The sequence below is a fragment of the Thalassophryne amazonica genome, chromosome 22, assembly GCF_902500255.1.
Source record: "Thalassophryne amazonica chromosome 22, fThaAma1.1, whole genome shotgun sequence".
Classification (NCBI taxonomy): domain Eukaryota; kingdom Metazoa; phylum Chordata; class Actinopteri; order Batrachoidiformes; family Batrachoididae; genus Thalassophryne; species Thalassophryne amazonica.
Window position 1 is genome coordinate 34,438,797 of NC_047124.1, and position 25,002 is coordinate 34,463,798.

Below are 25,002 nucleotides of genomic sequence, written 5' to 3' on the forward strand. Positions count from 1 at the left end.
TTTTTCCAAAGTAACAAATCCATCTGCGTGTCAGGAAGTCTGTCAAAAACCGTGTCATGGAGATGTCCCACATCCATGTCCACAGTTTCAGTAAACCAGCAATGACACAAACAGCACGGCACCACACTTTAGGTTCCGATATCCGACACTCTGAAAAAGTTAAGAGTTTCGGGGTTAAGTGTGTCATCTCCTGTCTGTAAATCCGAGCCATCACTTTCAAACGGCAGCTCAGAAGCTTCATTTTTTGGATTGAGCAGGTCGGTTTCCCTTTGTCAGTCATCGGGATGTTTCTGCTCATTCTAAAATGTATGTCACATGCCGAAAAATGCAGATAATTGTCGAGTGGCACGTCTTCCAGACATGCACCTGCTAACACTCAGGGTGAGAGAAATAAAATATGTCAAAATGATGAATATTGCATGTTTTACTAAATATTCTGTTTTAATTAAATGTACTGTTCGACAGCCCTGGCTGCCACCTTTCTGTTACATGGTTGGCACAGCGTCCAGAGTACTTTATATTAAAAAGCCTGCTATTTGACAAATGGTCAATGTCTTGACTTTTTTCTTTGACAGCCAAGCCTGAAAATCCTTTGGCCTCCACAAATACATGAGTGATCACTAATTATTAGCACATGTGTGCAGAGAGACATACAGTCATGAATACCTTTATGCTGTCTTGCTAACTGGGATGTTAAAAAACATACAACATGTCCTTTAAATATTGATGGACCCAAAACAGAGTAATTTAACATTTTTAATTGTTAATTTTGCCAAGATGGATCATGTGATTTATTTACACCACAGGAAGAGTCGACTGATGGCTGTGATAGACATCGAGTTGAAATAAATGAGGCACTGTGATTTTCAACATTGTGGTGCAAAGAGCCGACATCCTCTGGTTCATGCAGCTGGAGCAGAAATACCATAGAGAGACTTGCTTTAAAACACTGCGTTTCTTCAGCCACGACAAGGAATTAATATTTTCAGATGTTGTTTTCCAAAATCAGGACATTTTATTTTGACATACATTTTCATCAGGCTGTGATGATGAATCCATCTCAAACAAACAGGGAACATTGAAACTTTATATTTACTCTGTGTGTGAATGGTCTGTTTGCATAAGGACTGTAGCTTTCAGCCAATCAATGAATGAATGGAAGTATTTCGACTTGTGATTTAATTACAAGAAATGTGTGTCAACAATTGCATAACTTACCTGCAACTTATGTCCTACAAATGCAGAATGTATGAGACATACGCCGGCATACGTCCAAAATATTGTGCATGCCCAAAATGTTTTGAGGTACTCCGCGTATTATGACATATCAGTGAACTTTAACGTACCCTTAACTTATAAAAAAAACTTACCTATAACTTATTACCTGTATGCCCACATATGTCCAGTGTTTTTGTGTTGCATACGCTCACTAAATCTTCAAGGTGTGACAGGGATATAAGACCTTATAAAAAGAAAAAAACAAATGATACCCACTGCACGACAATGCTGTGTCTCCAGTAGAGACTGAATTAATTTTGTTCTGGTAAGATACAAACAAACAAAGGCTAAGAATACTACTAGGAGACTTCAGTCCTCTTTACTTTCTAACAGGTGCTCTTTTCTTGTGGGTTTGGTTAAAATACCAAGAATAAAATATCAAAGACACTCTGTTAAAGAAAAATATATCAAAAAGCCTTTAATTAAACATGACAAACTAATTAAAAACACAGGAGCCGACACACTGCAAACATTTTAGCACAAAACCAGGAAGGAAAGAAAAGTTTAAAAAGGCAGCCATGGGTGTTAGAGGGGTGGAGCTTTACTAGTGTGTCACAGGTCACATGACTGACAAGAGGATCAGCAAACAGGTATCCAGAAACTAAAAACACACTGAACAACAGAACATTTTAAAGTTCAGAGTTTATATAGAGACACACAAGCTAGAAAGAAAAAAATTAAAATGCACATCAATGTGAGTCCACAAATCACAAAAACAGACAAAAATCACATTTAACATTCAGTCCAGGAAAAGTTGTGACCTTAAGTCTACTGACCCAAAACATTTTTCAGAGGATTTTAAATTGGTCTCCTTCAGGAGGTTTTATGATCACCTCTATAACCATCACTTTGAGAGAAGAAGGAGAAGAGTGTCCCACCTGTTCTTTAGTTCTGGTTCAGACGACATATCTGAGTGTTGATGTGAAACTGAATCTGATGAACCAGTTTAGAATTCAGAGAAACATTTGAAGCAGAAACTAAATCCTGACCTGAGAGTGTCCAGGTGACAGTGTGGACTCTCCAGTCCAGCAGACAGCAGCTTCACTCCTGAATCCTTCAGCTGGTTGTTACTCAGGTCCAGTTCTGTCAGACTGGAGGACTGAGAGCTGAGAACTGAAGACAGAACTTCACAGCTTCTCTCTGACAGATTACAGACAGACAACCTGCAGAGAAAATAATCAACAAGAAAAAGATTTGTGTCGTCATAAAGGTTCAGTTTGTTCTCCACCTCAGACAGGATTCATAAACCAGCTGTGGAACACTGTGGAGCAGGTAGCTGAGTGGATAAGGAGCTGGACTGTCAATATGTAAACCTGCGTTTGAGTCCCACTCACTTTATCTGTCTGTGTCCTTGGACAAGACATAATCCATGGATGCTTAGGATGAAAAAAAAAGACAGCAATCCAAAGTCTTGGTAAATTAAAAGACAGCAACTATTCATTGGGAAATTTTAAGAATTTAAGTGCCCTGTGGTGCATTTTGGTGCATTATTTGTATTAAATTTGGACTTGAAACAGCTATTAAATTTCTCTTGTGATCTCATGCAGTATGGCATGTTGTACCATCCTGTAGGAGTATATACAGAATATAACAACACAATAGTTTACAAATATGCAAAAAAGTATTGATTTAGTTTGTTTTTGATTGGGCTCAAAGACTAGGCAATTAAAATCTCAACATTCAAAGAACTATTTAGCTTCATAATGCTTTCAGACTAGAGACTAGATAATTGCTTTCAGACTAGATAAAGATACACAACATAATACTGATGAGGTTCTGCTTAGGATCAATTCACTTTTGTATGACATCACATATGACATTACCATGTATACATACTATTATAGTAAATACATATACAGTCAGCCTGTTTGTCTGCTCTGAACACTGACATGGCATTTTATCAGTCATTCTATACCTAGAGTGTCACATTTTCTTCTTACAGAACTACATAAACACAGTATAAACACATCAACCAATGTTCCACATCCTGGTTTCTCTCCTGTGTAAAATCATATTTGAATATCACACTGACTAAATTAATATGGACGTACAAAACATGAATATCAATTTAAAATATCTAATTTTTATTCTTTTCCTTATTAATAGTTTTTATCTTTTTCTCTATTTTACTCTTTTACTTCTGTTTTTAATTGGGTATTTGAATTTTTTTTATTTTTATTTATCCATTTTATTTTTTTATGTTGAACTGTTCTGTGTGAGGCACCTTGAGATGGCTTTTGTTGTGATTTGGCGCTTTATAAGCTGATTAAATTGAAACTGAACAACATTTTATTGAGTCTTAAAGTAAATAAATATGAAATTGGTTACTGGATCCTTAAACTCTGGACATAATAAACTCTACATGGTGGTTCCTTGATCTCTGGACATGAACAGAAATAAAATCTCTCAGTTTTTGTCAAAAATATTTCCTTTCAGACATTATTATTGGCATGAATGTCTTTCCATACTTATGAGCTGAGCTCTTGCAGCTCTGCTGCAGGTCAGGTTTATAAAGAATGCAAGACGTCTCATTTTGGAAGGAAAAAACGTTTTAGTCGATTGTAGTTTATTGTCTGTATTGCAACATTTGTAAGCGGTGTCATTTTATTTATAGCAGCAATTCGTTTTGAAGTTATTAATTCCAAGCGCAGTCAGAGAGCCGCGCAGCGTTTGAAGCTCGTTTCTCGACTGCAACAAGACCAGAGTCCCAGTTAGTGACTTTAATCCACACAAAAGTGACTCATGATATTTTAATGGCTTTCAGAGGGGTTAAGAAGCGGACTTACCACTTCTGAAGAGCAGCGAATCAAAAAGCCATGAGCCATTGAATCGAAGCATTGCTTCAATTCACGCTTCAAACTGGAGTCGCGCTGCAGAAACGGTAGACGCTGTAATGAAAATCGTAATGGTCCAAAATTATAGCGTAAAGGGCCGTAACGCAAGTTTGCGCTAGCTAGAACCCTGAACACACCACTATTTTATGATAAATTTCTCAGCGATTTGGAGTTTTTCAGCTAAAATACCATTTCACGGATTTGAGGAAATAAAAATTGTTTTGCTAGTTCTTTTAGACAGCAAGATTTTGCAAAAAGACGGAAATCTGTCCAAAGACGGTGAATAAGCATCCATGCATAATCTTTCAAGGGGAGGTGATGGTCCAGTGGTTAAGCATTGGGATTGAGACCAGAGGATACTTGGTTCAAAACCCAGCCTGACCAGAAAATCACTAAGGGCCCTTGGGCAAGGTCCTTAATCCCCTAGTTGCTCCCGGTGTGTAGTGAGCGCCTTGTATGGCGCCCTGACATCCGGGTGAATGTGAGGCATTATTGTAAAGTGCTTTGAGCGTCTGATGCAGATGGTAAAGCACTATATAAATACAGCCCATTTACCATTTTGTCTCAGTCCACCCAGCTGTAAATGGGTTCTGACCCTGGCTGGGGAAGTAACTGACGTCCCGTCCACAGGGAGTTGTAGACTCTCATCCACTAGACATTATGGAATCCAGAGATAAGCACCGACACAAACAGATCTCAGGACCAATGTAGGACTTACTCCTTTAGAACACTGAGTCAAATCTGAAAGTGTTTGTTTCTGTAGTTGTTCCGCCCGGCTGGGGGTCTTTTGAGGATTGTTATGTTCGTGTTCCTTTCTAGTCTGTTGCATGTTTAATTTCACCCTCTAGTCATCTGTCTCGTGTCTATTGATTAGATCTGTTCCTCCTCTGAGTCCTCTCCATTTACCTGGTTGTCTTCCTGTTGCACTTTTTACTTTCTGTGCTTATTGTGCATGTGTGTGTGCATGGATGAAGTACTGTGCATTTGTGTTCCACCCTGTGCACCTGTTGTCCTCCTCCTGCTTTGTCCTCTTCACGTCATCTCTTGTGTCTCACGTCCACTGTCCACTCTGCCTGTATTTCCCTTCTTCATTAGTTTTGGATTACCTGGTTATGTGGATGATGATTATGTTTACATGGTCGTTGTATTTTGTTATTGGTCACAGTGAGTTTTGTTCTTCTTAATCACATGTTACTTTTGGATCCTGACTTCTCTCTCATCTGATGCCTTTTGCATTTTCTGTCTTGTAATATCCTTTTCATTGTTTAGATATTTCCTTGTGTTTGTTCTTTTAGTGTTCTGTGTTAAGTGTCTCCATTCACTCCTTAGGTTTGCATTTATTTCTTAGAGGTTTATTGGATTGTTTGAGGGTCTTATGTTATTCTCTGTCTTTTGGTTGTTTTTGTTGTTGCTGCCCTTTTGTGGTTCTTCTTGTTTCCTCACCTGTCTACAAGTGTCTTAATCATTAACACCTGGGTTGATTAGCTGGTTTATTTATAACATTCCCAGTTTGTCTTTCCTTTGTGAGTCCATTGTTTGTCTTTTGGTTGATGGTAACAGAACTTTGTTCTGGCCTCCGGTTCTGATTTTCCCCTCTGAGAAGAACTGTATTTTATTTTTATTTTTTTACCTTTTTGAATCCTGATTCTTTCACAGTTTTCTTCATTCCACTTTGTTCTCACTTTGACTGTAATAAATCACCTGGGTTTTTGTCAATGATCCATCTGAGTCTGCCTTTGCATTTGGGGTTTGAAACCTCCCATTCCTGGTCCCATTCCGAACACCTTCCGTGTCAAACCAAATTATTCATTGTATTTTGATGTTCACAGTAATGTGTTGGGGGTCGATTAGAGCAAATATTAATTGATGGTTGGATCACAGCTGCTGGCCACCATTAAAGAGCACTTTTCACATTCCTGATGTAAATCTTTGTTTCAACATTTACTTGTTGTTTTTAACCAGCAATACAGTGTACAGTAGTGCTATGTGACTAAAAAGATTAATCCAGGTTTTGAGTATATTTCTTATTGTTACATGGGAAACAAGGTACCAGTAGATTCAGTAGATTCTCACAAATCCAGCAAGACCAAGCTTTCATGATATGCACACTCTTAAGGTTATGAAATTGGGCTTTTAGTAAAAAAAAAAAAAAAAAAAAAAAAGTTGAAAAGGGGGTGTTCACAATAATAGTAGTGTGGCATTCAGTCAGTGAGTTTGTCAATTTTGTGGAACAAACAGGTGTGAATCAGGTGTCCCCTATTTAAGGATGAAGCCAGCACCTGTTGAACATGCTTTTCTCTTTGAAAGCCTGAGGAAAATGGGACATTCAAGACATTGTTCAGAAGAACAGCGTAGTTTGATTAAAAAGTTGATTGGAGAGGGGAAAACTTATACGCAGGTGCAAAAAATTATAGGCTGTTCATCTACAGTGATCTCCAATGCTTTAAAATGGGAAAAAAAAAAAAAAAAAACAGAGACGTGTGGAAGAAAATGAAAAACAACCATCAAAATGGATAAAAGAATAACCAGAATGGCAAAGCCTCACCCATTGATCAACTCCAGGATGATCAAAGACAGTCTGGAGTTACCTGTAAGTGCTGTGACAGTTAGAAGACGCCTGTGTGAGACTCATTTATTTGCAAGAATCCCCTGCAAAGTCCCTCTGTTAAATAAAGGACATGTGCAGAAGAGGTTACAATTTGCCATAGAACACATCAACTGGCCTAAAGAGAAATGGAGGAATATTTTGTGGACTGATGAGAGTAAAATTTTTCTTTTTGCACTTTTTCATTCCTGATGTAAATCTTTGTTTCAGCATTTACTTGTCATTTTTTGTTGTGTGGGCCGCCCGAAGAGGAGGTACTGCTGGCTCACCACCAGAGGGCGCCCTGCCTGTTGTCGGGTTTTTGCTTCACCATCATGCAGATTTTCAAATTCAGGGGGTTCCTTCTGTTTTTTCCTGGATAATTTTTTTAAATAATTTTTACACGTGATAGCGCGTAACAACGTGGAACATTATTCTTGACCGCACGTAATGGTTCCTGATAATTCTCCAGCAACATGTGCCATTAATCGTAATGCGTGGTAACAGGTTGCAGCAGTTCCTCAGGACACCTGACGTTTCTGCCCCGAATCATCACATTCGTGATGAGCAGCAAAGCATGTATACTTCATGGCATTCGTGACTTGCTGTCGTTATGTGTAAATGCAACATCAGCAGCATCACCCTTCATGGGAGGAAGAACAAGCTGCAACTCCCTTTGAGAGGTGATGCTGGACAGACACTCTAATGACACCAAAGTCTCATCAGCAGGGATCCAGGTGAAGACAGGCAGGAAATGGAAGGATGTGGATGCAGTTGACCAGACTGCAGCACAGAGAGCTGGTGAGGACAGTTACAGCAGGTCAGGCAGAATTTGGGAGCAGCCTGAGATCTCAGGACAACAAAGCCAGAGGAAAGGAAAGACCCCGGCCGGTGCAGGATGAAATCTGAGTTTGGGTGGAAGAAACCCACGAGAGCAGGACAGTCAGGATGCAGCAGCAAGAAGCATGGACCAAGTGATGGAGTAGAAGATCTCGTTGCCAGAACTGTCAAAGGTGGAGCCACACTGGATAAAATTCCTGATTCAGTCAGTCTGTGACGTCCTCCCCAGTGTGCCGCGTTGTAGTGTAGCTTCTTCTGATACATTGATTAACTACTTACACTGGTTATGTTCATGCTCTGTGTTTTCTTTTCCATTTTTGTGGGAGCGTTAAAGCGCCAGATAAAGGCCTGGAACATGTATAGAAGGACTTTGGTGATTGGAATTAAACAACTTAAACAGAAAATACAATCCCATGTTGCAGCTGAAGCCTGAAGAACTTTACAGGAAAATTCAAAGAAAACAGCACAAAAAACAGTAGCAGAATCTGAGGGACCACAGAACTTTACACATATATATCAGGAGCTGTTAAACGACATCTGACATTCCAGAATAGAACAGTAGGGAGTGAGATGGAGGAATAAGATTTCTGGAGTGAGTTCAATGAGGAGGTAGAGAGAGAATCTAAGCAGAAGAGTGATGATTGGAGCAGACTTCAATGGAACGATACAGAACAGAGTGATGAGGAAGCTGTGGGTCGATATGATATCAAGGAGGAAGGTGGAAGACAGATGGTGGGAGATTTTACAAATAGGATGGAAATGTCTGTGATGAACACGTATTTTAAAAGAAGAAGGAAGGTGGACGACATTCTATGTAGGAGATTCAAACTAAAAGAGACTGTAAGCTGGTGGCAGGACATGGAGTGGGGGTTTGTAGGATGAGTTTGCAGGAAGAGAATGAGAAAGAGAAAAAAAACCTGAACCCAGGATGAGAAAGTGGAAGTGCCCGTCTCACCTCTTGGCACTGGATGAAGGTAATGTGATTATAGACAACTGGAAAAGTCCTGCAGATGTGGTGAGAGAGACAGACAGGAAGGTGCTGGATGTAACATCTGGACAATGGAGGGGAGACGAGGAGACTGGGAGGAGGAATGAAGGTGTTCAGGAAAGTATAAGGAAAAAAAGAGGTTGGAGAAAAGAACTGAGATCATTGGAGAGGAGAAGGAAGTTTAAGTAGACAGGAGGTGGTGTAAAGTGAAAAGAGAAAAACTAAAGAAAGGACACATTGAACTGTGGATGAAGAAAGAGAAGATGACTTGTTCTGATTGGAGAAACAGAGGTGGAAAGGATGTACAGTACGTAAGTAATAAAGTTTGTAGATGTTAAAGTGCTGACCAGTGAGGAGAGGGTGTTGAGAAGGTGGAGGGAGTGATCTGAGGATCTGATGAAGAAAATGAGCCACAGAGAAGACTCAGGACAGGTCTACAGACACTACCTTGTTCAAGAGCAGTGGGAGGAGCCAGAAATTAATGAACATGATTTTAATGTCAGGAATAAACTCACAGACACGGAGAGAACATGTAAACTCCACACAGAATGGAACTGAACTTTAATGGTAATTGAACCTAAGACCTTATTGCTGTGAGCATGTGATACCCGCTGCACCACCCTGACATGTTTCCAACAGAGACTGAAATCCTTTAGTTCTGGTTCAGACGACATATCTGAGTGTTGATGTGAAACTGAATCTGATGAAACAGTTTAGAATTCAGAGAAACATTTTGAAACATTTGAAGCAGAAACTAAATCCTGACCTGAGAGTGTCCAGGTGACAGTGTGGACTCTCCAGTCCAGCAGACAGCAGCTTCACTCCTGAATCCTGCAGCTGGTTGTTACTCAGGTCCAGTTCTGTCAGACTGGAGGACTGAGAGCTGAGAACTGAAGACAGAACTTCACAGCTTCTCTCTGACAGATTACATCCAGACAACCTATAGAGACGATTAAAAACAAGAAAGAGTTTCATATAAAAAAATTAAGTCATTGTTCAAATATCAAAGTGTCTCTGTCCTTACAAAGCTTTTTTAGATGCTTTGATCACTGGCAGCAGCATCAGAAGAGCCTCATGTGAAGCAGAGTATTTCTTCAGGTCAAACACATCCAGATGTTGATCTGATGACAGTAAGATGAAGATCAGAGCTGATAAATGAGAAGGAGACAGATGTTCTACAGAGAGACGTCCTGAGCTCAGTAACTGTTGGATCTGATCCACTAGAGAACGATCCTTCAGTTCATTCAGACAGTGGATCAGATTGATGTTTCTCTCTGCAGACAGATTCTCATCGAGCTTCTTCTTGATGTATTCAGCTGTTTTCTGATTGGTCTCTGAGATTCTGTCTGTCTGTGTCATCAGGCCTCGTAGGAGAGTCTGATTGGTCTGCAGGGAAAGACCCAGAAGGAAGCGCAAGAACAAGTCCAGGTGTCCATTTGGACTCTTTAAGGCCTCGTCCACAGCACTCTGATGGAGACGTGTTAGTTCAGGTTTAAATATTTTAGTCCACCAGGATGTTGTTTGTTCTTCTGACAGCAGATTGACTACAGACTGGATGAAGGTCAGATGGACATAAAGAGCAGCCAGAAACTCCTGAACACTCAGATGGATGAAGCAGAAGACCTTGTCCTGGTAGAGTCCTCTCTCCTCTTTAAAGATCTGTGTGAAGACTCCTGAGTACACTGAGGCTGCTCTGATATCGATGCCACACTCTGTCAGGTCCTCTTCATAGAAGATCAGGTTCCCTTTCTGCAGCTGCACAAAAGCCAGTTTTCCCAAAGACACAATCATCTTCCTGTTCTCTGGATTCCACAGTGGATCTATCTCAGCTCCTCCATCATACTTGACCTTCTTCACTTTGGACTGAACCACCAGGAAGTAGATGTACATCTCAGTCAGGGTCTCTGGCAGCTCTGGTGTGTCTCTGGTGTCCAACACGTCCTCCAGAACTGTAGCAGTGATCCAGCAGAAGACTGGGATGTGACACATGATGTGGAGGCTTTGTGATGTCTTTATGTGGGAGATGATTCTTCTGGACTGCTCCTCATCTCTGAATCTCTTCCTGAAGTAGTCCTCCTTCTGAGGGTCAGTGAAGCCTCTGACCTCTGTCACCATGTCCACACACTCAGGAGGGATCTGATTGGCTGCTGCAGGTCGTGTGGTGATCCAGAGGTGAGCAGAGGGAAACAGGTTCCTCCTGATGAGGTTTGTCAGCAGAACATCTACTGAGCTCGACTCTGTGACATCAGTCAGGATGTCATTGCTGTGGAAGTCCAGAGGGAGGCGACACTCATCCAGACCGTCCAAGATGATCAAGACCTGGAAGTGTTGGAAGCTGCAGATTCCTGCTTCTTTGATTTCAGCGAAGAAGTGATGAACAAGTTCCACCAAGCTGAACTTCTTCTCTTTCAGCACATTCAGCTCTCTGAAAGTGAATGGAAATATGAAGTGGACGTCCTGGTTGGTTCGTCCTTCAGTCCAGTCCAGAGTCAACTTCTGTGTTAAGACTGTTTTTCCGATGCCGGCCACGCCCTTTGTCAGCACTGTTCTGATTGGTGGCTGTGTGTCAGCTGAGACTTTAAAGATGTCTTCACATGTGATTGTTCTTTGTGGTTTGTCTGTTTTCCTGGATGCTGCTTCAATCTGTCTGACCTCATGTTCCTTGTTGACCTCTGAAGCCCCGCCCTCTGTGATGTAGAGCTCTGTGTAGATCTCCTTCAGAAGAGTCGTCTTTCCTGCTTTAGAGATCCCCTCAAACACACGCTCAAACTTCTGCTTCATCTTAGATTTGAATTTACGACGACAAACTTCAGCACGAGTTCCTGAAAGAACAAACAGCACAGATCAGTTATTGAATGATGACATCACTTCCTGTTTTCCTGATAGAATTCACACATGAATATATTTCAAATGGACGAACATCACGTGTTATTTAGTGTCTGTGTTAAATGTGGACAGAAGTCCTCTTACTGCTCAGCAGACAGTCAGCCAGCTCATCATAATTCATTGACCTCATCAAGGTCACTGTGAGGTTCAGGAAAACCAGTCTGCTGCTCCTCTGCTCCTCATCCTCACTCTGACTCTCCAAGTATTCTGCATCATCTGTCAGGAGAACCTTCTGGATGCTCTTCAGCTCATTTTTAACAAACATCAACATGTTCTGCTTGACATTCTGCAACAGAATATAAACATGGACGAAGAAACTCATCACTTTTTTACAAATGAGGATTTTGTCTCCACATTATACTATTTTTTTAGTGTTTAAGATTCTCTGGATTTTGTTCATAAAATCCAATTCAGTTAAAAACACTGAAAAGTTAAATCCTTTAAATCATTTTTTTCTGAAAGGTGGAGATCAGAATTTGAATAAAGCACAAATAATTCAAATCATCACTTTCAACAACAGTAAACCCATGAATGATGCTCTCATGAATATAAATGAGAGAATAAACATCATCAAACTGTTTATTTCTGTAGCATGAAGACATTATGAACAAACTGTCCAATGATAATATTTGATTGAAGTCAACAGACCAGAAACATGTGGTTCAGGTTTGTTTGATGCTGTTGAGCAGATTGAACCCTGAGAACCTCTGAGCTCTGCTGCTTCACTCTGTGGACCAATCAGAAACAGTTTACTCACATTATGTCTGAACACAAACAGCTTCAAGTTCACATCAACCTGCATCATTATTCAGAACACACAAAGTGGTTTTCATGGTCGTCTTCTTGGTCCTGCTGATCCCACTGAAAGTCTCACTGATTGTCCGTCCACACAGGACCAAAACACTGACCTTTTGGATTTATTGTTGGAAAATATGAATGAATTTTCCAGGAAACAATTCTCTTCAACAGGCTTGGCAGGACGGCCCACCGTGCCAAAAATAGTGAGCGCTCCTCCATCAACACAACAAAATAAAAAGCTTTTGCTTTGTGCTTTTAGCTTGAAAATACAGATTAATCAACCATGTTTCTCATGTTTGTACTGGGGATGGTGTCATTAAGATTTTAATGAAACTAATACTCATAGCAGTACAGTTTACATTGATATATCTTTTTTTTTATTATTTTGGCATGTAGAATTCAAACTGACAATAGAAATGGGTGACTGGCTACTGACACATGCAAAAGAGAGAGAGAGACAGAGAGAGAGAGAGTTTAGTGCTCAGAATAGAGGTTAATATGAGGACTAGAGTCCTCACTCCTCATGCTGCCAATTAAACATGACAGTGATATGACGCCTCCTAACTGGGCAAAATATTGAAGTGCCCGGATGTTAATGCTTTTTCAATGTGGATATGCGAGTGAACACACTCGGAAAAAAGCTCACAAAATACATGTTAAAATACCGTTCTGACCTGATATCCAGCCAGTAAAATAAGTTTATATTAAATTATGTAAGTAAAGTATTAAACTTACTCTGACACACATACATTCCCAAATATTAGTGTTGAAAGTTCCGCAGATCCAATCTGTTCCAGCTGTTTTCAGCGCAGCACGACTCGTCAAACCACTTCAAAATACACACACACACACATATATATATATATATATATATGTAAATTATTAACTGACAGGATTCCAAAAAAAACTTCTCCACTGTGCGACGTAAACCTTCCACACAATCCAGACAGACACAAAGAGTGAATTAATTAATTCCACATGGTTCACTTTAATTAAATCCATTTTTGTACAGTACTGAATAATTTCAGCTTTGAATTAAATTCCAGGAGGTTAAATTCAAGGTGGTTTAAATTCTCAGGTTTCATATACAGGCAAGATGGTTTACTCAGTTTATTCCTCAAAAATCATGGAAAAAGTAACAAGAATTTTGAAAACTGTTTAATTATAGAAGGAAATGTTGTCTCCCTTCTCCGTTTGTGGCTTTGCCGACATGTGCAGCTTTCCAGCATTTTACTGGAAGAGATACTAGAGTCGGCCCTGTGACAGGCTGGCGTCCTGTCCTGGGTGTACCCTGCCTCGCGCTCTATGACTGCTGGGTTAGGCTCCAGCCCCCCGTGACCCTAGATTGGACTAAGAGGTTGAAGATGAATGAATGAATGAAGATACTAGAGTCTGCAGTCACACTGAGAAGCGTCACGGCAAGGAGGCGTGGTCACCATTTTAGATCAGGGCAACTCAGTCAGCGCACACAGACGCTCAATGAGTCTCACCAAGAAACAGGTGCAAAATGCTGGAAAGCTGCACATGTTGGCAAAGCCACAAATAATTAAACGGTTTTCGATATTCTCCTTACATTTCTGTGACTTTTGGCCAAGGAACTGGTGTAAACCGTCTTGCCTGTGTATGAAATCTGAGGATTTAAACCACCTTGAATGGAATTTAATTCAAAGCTGAATTCATTCTGTATTATACAAAAATGGGTTGAATTAATGTGGACCATGTGGAATTAATTAATGCACTCTTTGTGCCCATCTGGATTGTGTGGAAGGTTTATGTCGTGCGGTGGAGAACTTTTTTGGAATCCTGCCAAAGTTCATAATTTATTATATATACATGGTAATAGATTGATGAGTCGTGCTGCTCTGAACACAGCAGCAGGACGTCTCAGCTCAGCTGAGCTGCTGATTTATTGCTGCTGGTACAGATCAGTGTTCTGTCAATTGATGCGTCCCCAGGCATAAATCCACAGTTCCACGTCCCGACAATATTGTGCAATAAATACAGCATGCACATGCAAATTTCAACTTTTTAAAATTGAAAAGACACTTATTGCTGTGGTATTTTCATGTAAAGACAAAAATTATGTGCATTTCCTTCAGTGGGGTAGTTTAACTCTGTGTGTGAATGTTCTGTCGAGTTGAGCAATTGAGTTGTGCGTCCTGACAACATTGAGCTGTAAATACAATATTGTTGTTGAATTTTCATTCCTCGGTCACTCTGTCAGGGAGTTCAGTCCGGTAAAGAGAGGCACCGTCAACACGACAGGGGGAAGTGTGGACGGGTGAGGTGTGAAAGTCTGGGTAGAGAGAAATGTGCATGCGCGCACATGCACAGTTGTGCGGAGGGCTGGCTTCTCGATAGGAATGACATCTCGTGTGGACACAGGCTGAAACTGCACAGGATGTAAATGGAGAACAAAGGTGATTTATTTGACCAAAACACAGGAGTCCAGAACAAACAAACAGAAGGATTTCAAAGGCAACAACAGGAGTTAACATATAACACAAACCAAAACGCAGCTAACAAACAAGCAAAACCATTGATTTCTATTTAATCCTCTAGATGGCGGATGCAGCCTGTGAGCTGTTGCCAGCAGCTGCCATCTTGCTTAGAGTTATTCCACATCATCAGCCATTAGATTAAATAGAAATATGATGATGCGCTGACTTAATCTGAAAATGCTTTTTTGTGCAGCGTTCGGGTGCAGTGACAAGCTGACAAATGATTTTCAGCTGGTTAACTAAAGGTTAAATAGGTCATTTCTCATTCTATCCTCCTTCATAGACTGACAGCTCTTGGTTCATCATGCACTCCTTCAGACTGGTTTTCATCTTATCTCTCTGGCCGCACTCAGTATATTCAGTTAAAAACATTAAATCACAGCCATCTCTCCTCTCCTCTGGTGTTCCCCAAGGCTCTGTCCTTGGTCCCATCCATTTCATTATCTATCTTTTCCCCCTCTGTAATATATTTCAGAAACATAATATTTAATTCCATCGACGGTACTTTGTCATTTCAAACCCATATCAATAACATCACCCGGTCTGCATATTTCCATTTCCAAAACATTAATCGTCTACACTCGTCACTCACTTCTGTCAGCACTGTCATCCTGGTTCACTCTTTGGTCATCTCCCACCTGGACTATTGCAACTCTCTCCTCTTTGGTCTCCCTCAAAAGTTTTTCATAAGCTCCAACTGGTTCAGAATGCAGCAGCTCAGATAATCACAGGAACACCATTTATTCACCACATCACCCCTGTTCTTCAACAACTTCACTGGCTTCCAATTAATCACAGCATTGACTATAAATTCATCCTTCTAACCTTCAAGGCCCTCCACAACCTCACCGCGCCATGCCTCATCAAACATCTTCACACACACACACACACACACACACACACACACACACACACACACACACACACACACACACACACACACCCGGCCGTACCCGCAGATCATCATCTTCTGTCATCCTCACCATTCCTCCTGTCCGCTTGACCACCATGAGATTTAGAGCTTTCAGTCTCTCTGCCCCCAATCTAGTGTTTTCAGATTTCTTTCAGCTTGGTCCAGATTGAATAATCTTATCACCTCAATTCCAATGAAGTTGGGACATTGTGTAAAATGTCAATAAAAACAGAATACATCCATCCATCCATCCATCTATCCATCCATCCATCCATCCATCCATCCATCCATCCATCCATCCATCCATCCATCCATCCATCCATCCATCCATCCATCCATCCATCCATCCATCCATCCATCCATCCATTTTCTTCCGCTTTATCCGGAGTCGGGTCACGGGGGCAGCAGCTCAAGCAAAGCCGCCCAGACATCCCTATCCACACACACCTCCCCCAGCTCCTCCGGGGGAAACCCAAGGCATTCCCAAGCCAGCCGAGAGATGTAATCCTTCCAGCGTGTCCTGGGTCTTCCCCTGGGCCTCCTCCCAATGGGACGTGCCCGGAACACCTCTCCAGCGAGGCGTTCAGGGGGCATCCGGAAAGATGCCCGAGCCACCTCAACTGACTCCTTTCGACGTGGAGGAGCAGTGGCTCGACTCCGAGCTCCTCCCAAGTGACCGAGCTCCTCACCCTATCTCTAAGGGAGCGCCCAGCCACCCTGCGGAGGAAAGTCATCTCGGCCACTTGTACCTGCGATCTCGTTCTTTTGAAACAGAATACAATGATCTGCAAATCCTCTTCTACCTATATTCAATTGAATACACCACAAAGACAAGATATTTAATGTTCAAACTGATAGACATCTTTGTTAGTGCCACGGGCACAAACAGACCCCCATACCAACACAGATGCTGGCTTTTGAACTTTGGGGTTGTATTTTCACCCTGGCTGACGTCGCTGTTCAATTTATTTATATTATTTGATATTTTCGCGGAGAAGCGCTCCGTAAAAGCAGCGCCGCAGGTGGGTTAAGAGCAGTCTTTAATATTAATATCTTTAAAATAGTGCAAGTGTGTGAAGCTCTTACTTTCAACCCTGATTTACCACATTTAACTTCATAATGAAATTTATTAAGGATCAGACTAGTATCTGGTGTTGTGACAGACATAGTGTGTTTGACAAATTATTTTCTATTTGGACTGGGACAAACAAATTCAATCAAGTCTATTACATAAATTGTCTGATCCTCTTCTGTGTTTGTTTTGACAAATACTAGGTCTGTTAGAAAAGTATCCGACCTTTTTATTTTTTTCAAAAACCTGATGGATTTGAATCACGTGTGTTTGCATGAGCCAACCTTGAACCTTCGTGCGCATGCGTGATTTTTTTCACACCTGTCGGTTGCGTCATTTGCTTGTAAGCACCCTTTGTGTGAGGATGGGTGGAGTCTCTCATCATTTTTTCTTTACAAGGAAATGGCAGAACGACTGGAGCAGCACGACTGCATCAAATTTTGTCGAAAACTGGGCGACAGCCAGGTGGAAACCATTCGGATTATTCAGACGGCTTTCGGTTACGATCCTCTTGGCATCACACAGATTAAGGAGAGGTACAACCAGTTTAAAGACGTCTGCACAATGGTGGAGAGCGCGCAGCGCTCCGGTTGGCATCAACACGCTGAAACGACCAGATCATTTCCAAAGTGAACGCTGTGGTGATGTGGGACCATCGTGTGACTATCAGACAAATTGCGGAAGAGGTGGACATCAGCACTTTTTTGGCACATTCCACTGGGAAAGAAGATTTTGCCATGAAAAGAGCGGCTGTGAAATTTATCGGCACGAAGCTGATGGCGCAGCAACAGCGCCTCCGTGATGAAGTCTCACAGGACATGCCCAGCTCTTGCACCATTCGGAAGATTCAGACGGCTTTCGGTGGCTTTTCAGTTGTGTGACTATCTGAGAAATTGTAGACGAGCTGGGCATGTCAGGGCATGTTACAACATGTCCTGTGAGGCTTCAACACAGAGGCGCTGTTGCTGCGCCATCAGCTTCGTGCCGATGAATTTCACAGCCGCTCTTTTCATGGCAAAATCTTCTTTCCCAGTGGAATGTGCCGAAAAACAGCTGATGTCCACCTCTTCCGCAATTTCTCGGATAATCACACGAGGGTCCCACATCATCACAGCGTTCACTTTGGAAATGATCTGGTCGTTTCAGCGTGTTGATGCCAACCGGAGCACGGCGCGCTCTCCACCATTGCGCGGCCGACTTTAAACCGGTTGCACTGCTCATTAATCTGTGTGATGCCCAGAGGATCGTCACCGAAAGCCGTCTGAATAATCCGAACGGTTTCCACCTGGCTGTCGCCCAGTTTCTAGCAAAGTTTGATGCAGTTGCGCTGCTCCAGTCGTTCTGCCATTTTTGTTGCAAAGAAAAAAACGACAAGAGACTCCACCCATCCTCATACAAAGGCTGCTTACAAGCAAATGACGCAACCGACAAGCGTGAAAAAAATCACGCATGCGCACGAAGGTTCAAGGTTGGCTCATGCAAGCACACGTGATTCGAATCCATCAGGTTTTTGAAAAAAAAAAAAAGGTTGGATACTTTTCTAACAGAACTCATATTGTCTGTACAAATGTGGGACTGAATTTGAATAAATGTAACAGCACAGAAAATGCAGATTTATCCTAAAACTCTTTTAAAAACATTGATCATGCTCACATTGATTTCTGTTTATGTCTGGTTGTCAGCCGCTAACCAAGATGGCGGCACTCTGGCAACAGCCAGCGAATGAGCGCATCGCCCCGGTCCTCCATCTAGTGAGTAAATCAAAATCGATGGTAAAACGAAGGACAATGAACACAGAGACGTCAAACAACAGAAAAACTCACAGAGGTGTCAAGGAACAAACAACAAACTGGGAATGAGAGGTGACAAAGAATCATTTGTCAAACTCAAAGCAGAACGGTGCAGCACTTAATGTAACACAAATAAACAGACAAACAACAGGTGTGAAATACAACAGGTGTAGGGGAGACCAGGAAACAATGCACACCTACAAAAACACACAGAAACTGACAAACACAAAGTGACACAAACCTCAAAATAGCCCTGAGTGTGACAAGAACCAAAACATCTCAAACTAAAACCAAAACCAAATACAAAAACCAAAGAAGAAATGGCAGAAAACTAAAGTGGAACTCAAGGATACAAACAAGTGCAGAAACAGGGAAACCACACAACTAACATGACATGAACACAGAACTGAACACAATGACAATTAACATAAGGACACAGACAGTAGACAGACAGAGAGAGAGAGAGAGAGAGATAGAGATAGATAGATAGATAGATAGATAGATAGATAGATAGATAGATAGATAGATAGATAGATAGATAGATAGATAGATAGATAGATAGATAGATAGATAGAGAGAAAAGGCTATTTATTCAGTTTTTTTTTTCTTTTTTATGTTTGAAAATATAACAAAAAAATGGGGGAGGTGATGGTCTAGTGGTTAAAGTGTTGGGCTTGAGCCCAGAGGATCCTCAATTCAAATCCCAGCCTGACTGGAAAATCACTAAGGGCCCTTGGGCAAGATCCTTAATCCCCTCGTTGCTCCTGGTGTGTAGTGAGCACCTTGTATGGCAGCAGCCTTACATTGGGGTAAATGTGAGGGATTATTTATAAAGCGCTTTGAGTGTCTGATGCAGATGGAAAAGTGCTATATAAATACAGTCCATTTACCATTTAAAATACCCTCGACCGTATGAGCATTTTATGTCTGCCGAGGACAAATTAAAATCATTGGCATTTATTTATTCCTTCATTTGTCTGTTAGCAGGATTACACCAAAACTACTGCACAGATTTTTAAGAAATTTTCAACACAGATAAATATTAGGCCATGAAAGACTCAGCATTGTCTTCATCATAATTTGCTGTTGTTTAATTGGTATCCCAAGTGGCTGTGATTGGAGAAACTGTGCACAGTGTAAACTTTGCATTTTGTATCACCAGTTATACAGCTTCATGATGAAGAGGAACAGAGGAGGATTTTCTTAAAAAGAAGACTTGAAGGGTTAGTTACAAATTGCAATACAGTACATCTGAGATACAAGACTAGATTTGATCTGTTTTGGTGAAAGAAAATTCTTCTCTGCTGTACTCCACTATGAAGTGAAGAGAGTTGATGCAAAATTTGTGCACAGAGCGCCGACTCTCCAACTATATCTGTGATGTGCTGGACAGGATCAGATCATTCTGAACCACCCTTTAAACCTCCAGTGGAAACCATCTCTCCTTTGTGTCTGGTCAAAGGACTTTTACGAGGTCTGTGAGAAAAGTATCCGACCTTTTTACTTTATGCAAAAAAATATATGGATTTGATTCATATTTTTTTTACGTCAGCCAAGCTTGAACCTTCGTGCGCATGTGTGAGTTTTTCCATGCCTGTCGGTTGAGTCATTCGCCTGTGGGCAGGCTTTGAGTGAGCACTGGTCCACCCCTCTTGTCACTGTTTCATTGCGAGGAAATGGCGGAGTGATTTGGGCTTTTTGTCCATCAGAATTTTTTCAGAAACTGTTAGAGACAGGCAGCTGGAAACCACTCAAAAAATGTATCTGGCTTTCGGTGAAAATTTTACGGGCTTCACAGAGAATAAGGAGTGTTACTACAGCTTTAAGGACGGCCCATAATGGCACTCAGCACACCGTGCTCCGAGCCACCATCGAGAGGTAGAAACCACCACATCATTTCTAAACGGATGGCTGTGTGGAGCCGGGACCGTCGTGTGCAATTTCTCTGGTTATCACAAGAGCTGGACATCCAGCCACTGATGAAGCAAGACAAAGGAACACCTCCGTTTCGGAGTGCCAGAGGACAAGTTGAGACAAGCCTATCTCGGCTTTCAGTGCTTACCAGTCGAGTGAGTATAAGAGAAATTGTGGAGAGCTGGGCATGTCCCAACTTGTCCTCTAACACTCCGAAACGGAGGTGTTCCTTTGACTCGCTTCATCAGTGGCTCCGTCGTGATGCGCGAAGCCTCTGCATGGCTTTCCATGACAAAATCTCTTGTTAAAAGTGAAATCTGCTGGAAAATGGCTATGTCCAGCTCTTGTGATAACCAGAGAAATTGCTCACGATGGTCCCGGCTCCACACAGCGATCCGTTTAGAAATGATGTGGTGGTTTCTGCCTCTCGATGGTGGCTCGGAGCGCGGCGCGCCATGCGCCATTGTGGGGCGTCCTTAAAGCTGTAGTAACACTCCTTATTCTCTATGAAGCCCGTAAAATTTTCACCGAAAGCCAGATAAATTTTTCGAATGGTTTCCAGCTGCCTGTCTCTAACAGTTTCTGAAAAAATTCAGATGGAAAAAAAGCCCAAATCATTCCGCCATTTCCTTGCAATGAAACAACGATGAGAGGGGTGGAGCAGTGCTCACTCAAAGCCTGCCCACAGGCGAATGATGCAACTGACAGGCGTGGAAAAATTCACGCATGCGCACGAAGGTTCAAGCTTGGCTGATGTAAAAATATATGAATCAAATCCATATATTTTTTGCAAAAAGTAAAAAGGTCGGATACTTTTTCAGATTTGTACGGGGGCCCCCGAGGCTCAGGTGGAAGTAAATTTAACACACTTTTGTGAACCATGTGCACAGATTCCTGTGTTTCTTTATTGCACAGTCAAACTTCATGGACCAGTGTGTGTGTGTGTGTGTGTGTGTGTGTGTGTGTGTGTGTGTGTGTGTGTGTGTGTGTGTGTGTGTGTGTGTGTGTGTGTGTGTGTGTGTTACATAATTAATTAAAGAAAACTCCTATTTATGCTCAAATTCAGAGGATGAATAATGTTGAAAACATGAACACAGTCAGATTTTAGTGTCAGTAAGAGCTCACTTCTGTCCAGCAGACGCTCGTTGTCCTTTGAAATTAATGAGACATCTGTTTGACCTGTCACTCTTCAGAGACACCAAGCTGGGTTCAAGTTCAGGTCCAGCAGAGGGCGCTGTGTCCTGCTGTGGTCTGGAACACACACAAAGCTCTGAGCAGAGGTAGAAAGAGTTCTGGAAACTTAAGTACAAGTACTGTTACATTGCTGAAATAATACTCATACACAACTAAAACTTGGAGTGCTAAAAAGTATTTTTGTTGAAAGTACTCTTCTCAAATCTGCCGTATTTTCCCGGAGTATAAATCATGGTTTTCATTCTAATTTGGGAGGTCCTGTGACTTATCTGGTGTGACATTTTGCCAAAAAAAAAATACGTACTCAGAGTACGAATTACTGTTTTGTACTTGATATTTAATTAGTTCTAAATTATCAGTGAAATCAAATCAGTGATCTGTGTAGAAAATACAGACTGGAGTATAAGTTACACCTGTTAAATGTGACTCTTGAAGAGTCAAACCCAAAGTCACACCATTTTTTCATCAGCTCTTTAATTTGGGATTTTTGTGCATTGATGTTGTGTTGTATGAGTATGTTTTAATTATTGGCATTTACGTTTATATTTATGATTATAGTTTATTTTGTTTAGTGCTTTGATTCCTGTTGAAGTCCGATGTCTCATTTCCTCCCAAGCTAGTAGTAAAATATATGTATATATAAAAAAAACAAGAAAGTCCCTTCGGCTGCTTCCTTGTTTTCACTCAGAGTTGCCACAGCAGCTCCAAGATAGACCTGCATGTTGAATTTTGGCACAAGTTTTATGCTGGATGCCTTTCCTCTCACAACTTCACATTAGAAAGATGAAGATGGCAGGGTTGGGGTTTGAACCAGGAGCCTTGTAGACATACAAACCATATATATATATATATATATATATATAAGACACCCAGTTAAAGCAATGGATCTTACTTCTGCAAATTTGTCTGAGTTGAGAATAATTTAAAATAAATTATGACGTGCACTTCTGAAGGTTTAATGTTCAGCTAACGTTAGCTTAGCCTTTTAGCTGCAGAATCACAGTCAGCTGAGTGAACGTTTTATCTTGTAAATAAGTCTTTTTTTTACCAAATAAAGCTGCTGTGTTTTTGTTAATTCTGAGACCATAAAAACTCAACTTTAAATAACCTTTGTCATTTTTTTAATTTTTATTATTTTAACTGTTTAGTGTTTCATTATATTTTAAGATATCATTTTTATTTGTCCCACAATCAGGAATATCTGCTGTGCAGACGCATTTCAAAAACTTCAAGTGATGAACTGATGACAAAACCTGAAGTCCAGTTAGAAGAAAACATCTCTGCTCTTCAAAATGGGAGAAAAATGGGCCATACTAAAATATGAAATGGGGCGAAATGGGGACTGATAATCACGAAATGGGGTAAAATGTAACGAAATGGAGCAGATTGACTCAGACTGACTCCAAATAATTACTTTTATTTAATTGTTTAGCTTTTGTTTTTTTATGAGATGTGCTCAGTACATGTCGTAGAGGCAGGTGCACCATCTGGAGTTCAAGAGATGAAACTTCAGTCAGTGGGTCAGTCTGCCCCATTTCGCTACATTTAACCGCCATTTCATTATTATCAGTCCCATTTCGCTTAAAAATAAAGTGATTCAATAAACTGAATCATATTTGGAGTCAGTCTGCTCCATTTTGTTACATTTTACCCCCCGTTTCATGATTATCAGTCCCCATTTTGTTCCATTTCACTTTAAAACAATTTTAAAAAAGTAATTAATTGAAGGGGCAGCACTGTGGCTTAGTGGTTAGCACTGTTGCCTCCAGCGAGAAGGTCGTGGGTTCAATTCCCGTGGCCTTTCTGTGTGGAGTTTGCATGTTCTCCCCGTGTTTGCGTGGGTTTCCTCCAGGTGCTCCGGTTTCCTCCCACATCCAAAGACATGTGGGTTAGGTGGATTGGAATCTTTAAAATTGTCCATAGGTGTGTGTGTGTGTGTGTGTGTGTGTGTGTGTGTGTGTGTGTGTGTGTGTGTGTGTGTGTGTGTGTGTGTGTGTGTGTGTGTGTGTGTGTGTGTGTCTGTATTTGTTTGTCTATTTGTGGCCCTGCGACTGGCGTCCTGTCCTGGGTGTAACCCGCCTCGCACTCTATGACTGCTGGGATAGGCTCCAGCTCCCCGCGACCCTTAATTGAACTAAGTGGTAGAAGATGAATGAATGAATGAATGAATAATTAATTGTATCATATTTAATGATATTTAGAGTCATTCTGCTCCATTTCCTTACTTTTTACCGCTACTTTGTGATTATTAGGCTCCATTTTGCCCCATTTCGTCTATTTCATATTTTAGTATAAGCCGAAGAAAAAGTGTCTTTAAAAAGTCCAATTGAGCTCGAAGCTGCAGAAGAGACTTTGGTTAAATGTCCTGAGAGTCCAGCAAACCAACACCTGCTGTTTCATTTTATATTTTAACATTAAATGAATGAATCATTAAAAATGTCCATGAAGTCCAAAGTTCAGTCAAAAGACATTTGCACAGGTAGAAGAAGCCCCGCCCTGATTGTGCATAATTTAAAAACATTCACAATCATGAGAATAGTCAAATTCATATTTTAGAAATTGCTCTGTCCTGATTGCAACATTCAAAGCAATCACATAGTCAACGAGGACGTAACTGAATGTTGAAATGACAAAATTAAAAAATATCAGGAGGTTTATGTTGCATTAATAATCACACTGCAGTCATTGTTAAAGTATCTTCTGTTGCATTTATAATACATTTGTATTTATTTGCAATGTCTGTTTTTTCTGGTTTAAATGAGATATGAATAATGTACCAGACTTAAAAATGTATACATTTCTATGCTATTTTATTTGTCTAAAAATAAATGTCCAAGGTTCCTTATGTTAAACAAGAAATAATCTAATCTGAAATAACAGGTAAATTATGGTTTTAATTTACAGATGAAGAATTTTTTTTTTTTTACTATTTTAATTCTAAGTGTTCAAAAGTTTTTACAGCAATCAGAAATTAATTTTGAGGTTAAAAAAATCTGCAAGGATTTTCTTCAGAAAGCTGTTCTGTATAAAGGAGCAGTCCTGTAACACGTTTCTGCACTGATCTTGTGTTATACTGATCAGTGGTTTCTGCACTGATCTTGTGTTATACAGATCAGTGGTTTCTGCACTGATCTTGTGTTATACAGATCAGTGGTTTCTGCACTGATCTTGTGTTATACAGATCAGTGGTTTCTGCACTGATCTTGTGTTTGACAGATCAGTGGTTTCTGCACTGCAGTCTTCCATGTTTTGGCCTGACGCCTCGTTCCTGTTGGACAGCGTGAAGCAACGTCACAGCTCAGAGCGGCGAAAGTTGGATTGGGTTGAACTTTGACCGTGGCAGTCTGTCGACAAGCGGTGATGCGCACTCCCAGCAGAAGCTTCCCTTTAGCTCGTTTTTTGATGCGATG

At 41.0% G+C, this 25,002-nt stretch overlaps 2 protein-coding genes across 8 annotated transcripts in view; one reads left to right on the plus strand and one right to left on the minus strand.

Annotated features, from left to right (window-relative positions):
- The window catches only part of LOC117503794 (NACHT, LRR and PYD domains-containing protein 3-like), a 354,710-nt gene that overhangs the window by 187,304 nt on the left and 142,404 nt on the right, over positions 1-25,002 (plus strand). The gene's annotated exons all lie outside the window — the stretch shown is intronic.
- Positions 1-25,002, minus strand: part of LOC117503796 (NACHT, LRR and PYD domains-containing protein 3-like) — a 76,685-nt gene that overhangs the window by 8,634 nt on the left and 43,049 nt on the right. For 3 of the 4 annotated variants that reach the window (XM_034163055.1, XM_034163053.1, XM_034163056.1), the window contains exons 4-9: positions 21,524-21,649; positions 12,059-12,137; positions 11,495-11,696; positions 9,549-11,346; positions 9,291-9,464; positions 2,268-2,441 (exon numbers count right to left, since the gene is read on the minus strand). In XM_034163055.1, the coding sequence (XP_034018946.1) occupies positions 2,268-2,441; positions 9,291-9,464; positions 9,549-11,346; positions 11,495-11,696; positions 12,059-12,137; positions 21,524-21,649 (2,553 nt within the window). The remainder of the gene's footprint in view (positions 1-2,267; positions 2,442-9,290; positions 9,465-9,548; positions 11,347-11,494; positions 11,697-12,058; positions 12,138-21,523; positions 21,650-25,002) is intronic. The other variant, XM_034163054.1, reaches the window with a different exon arrangement.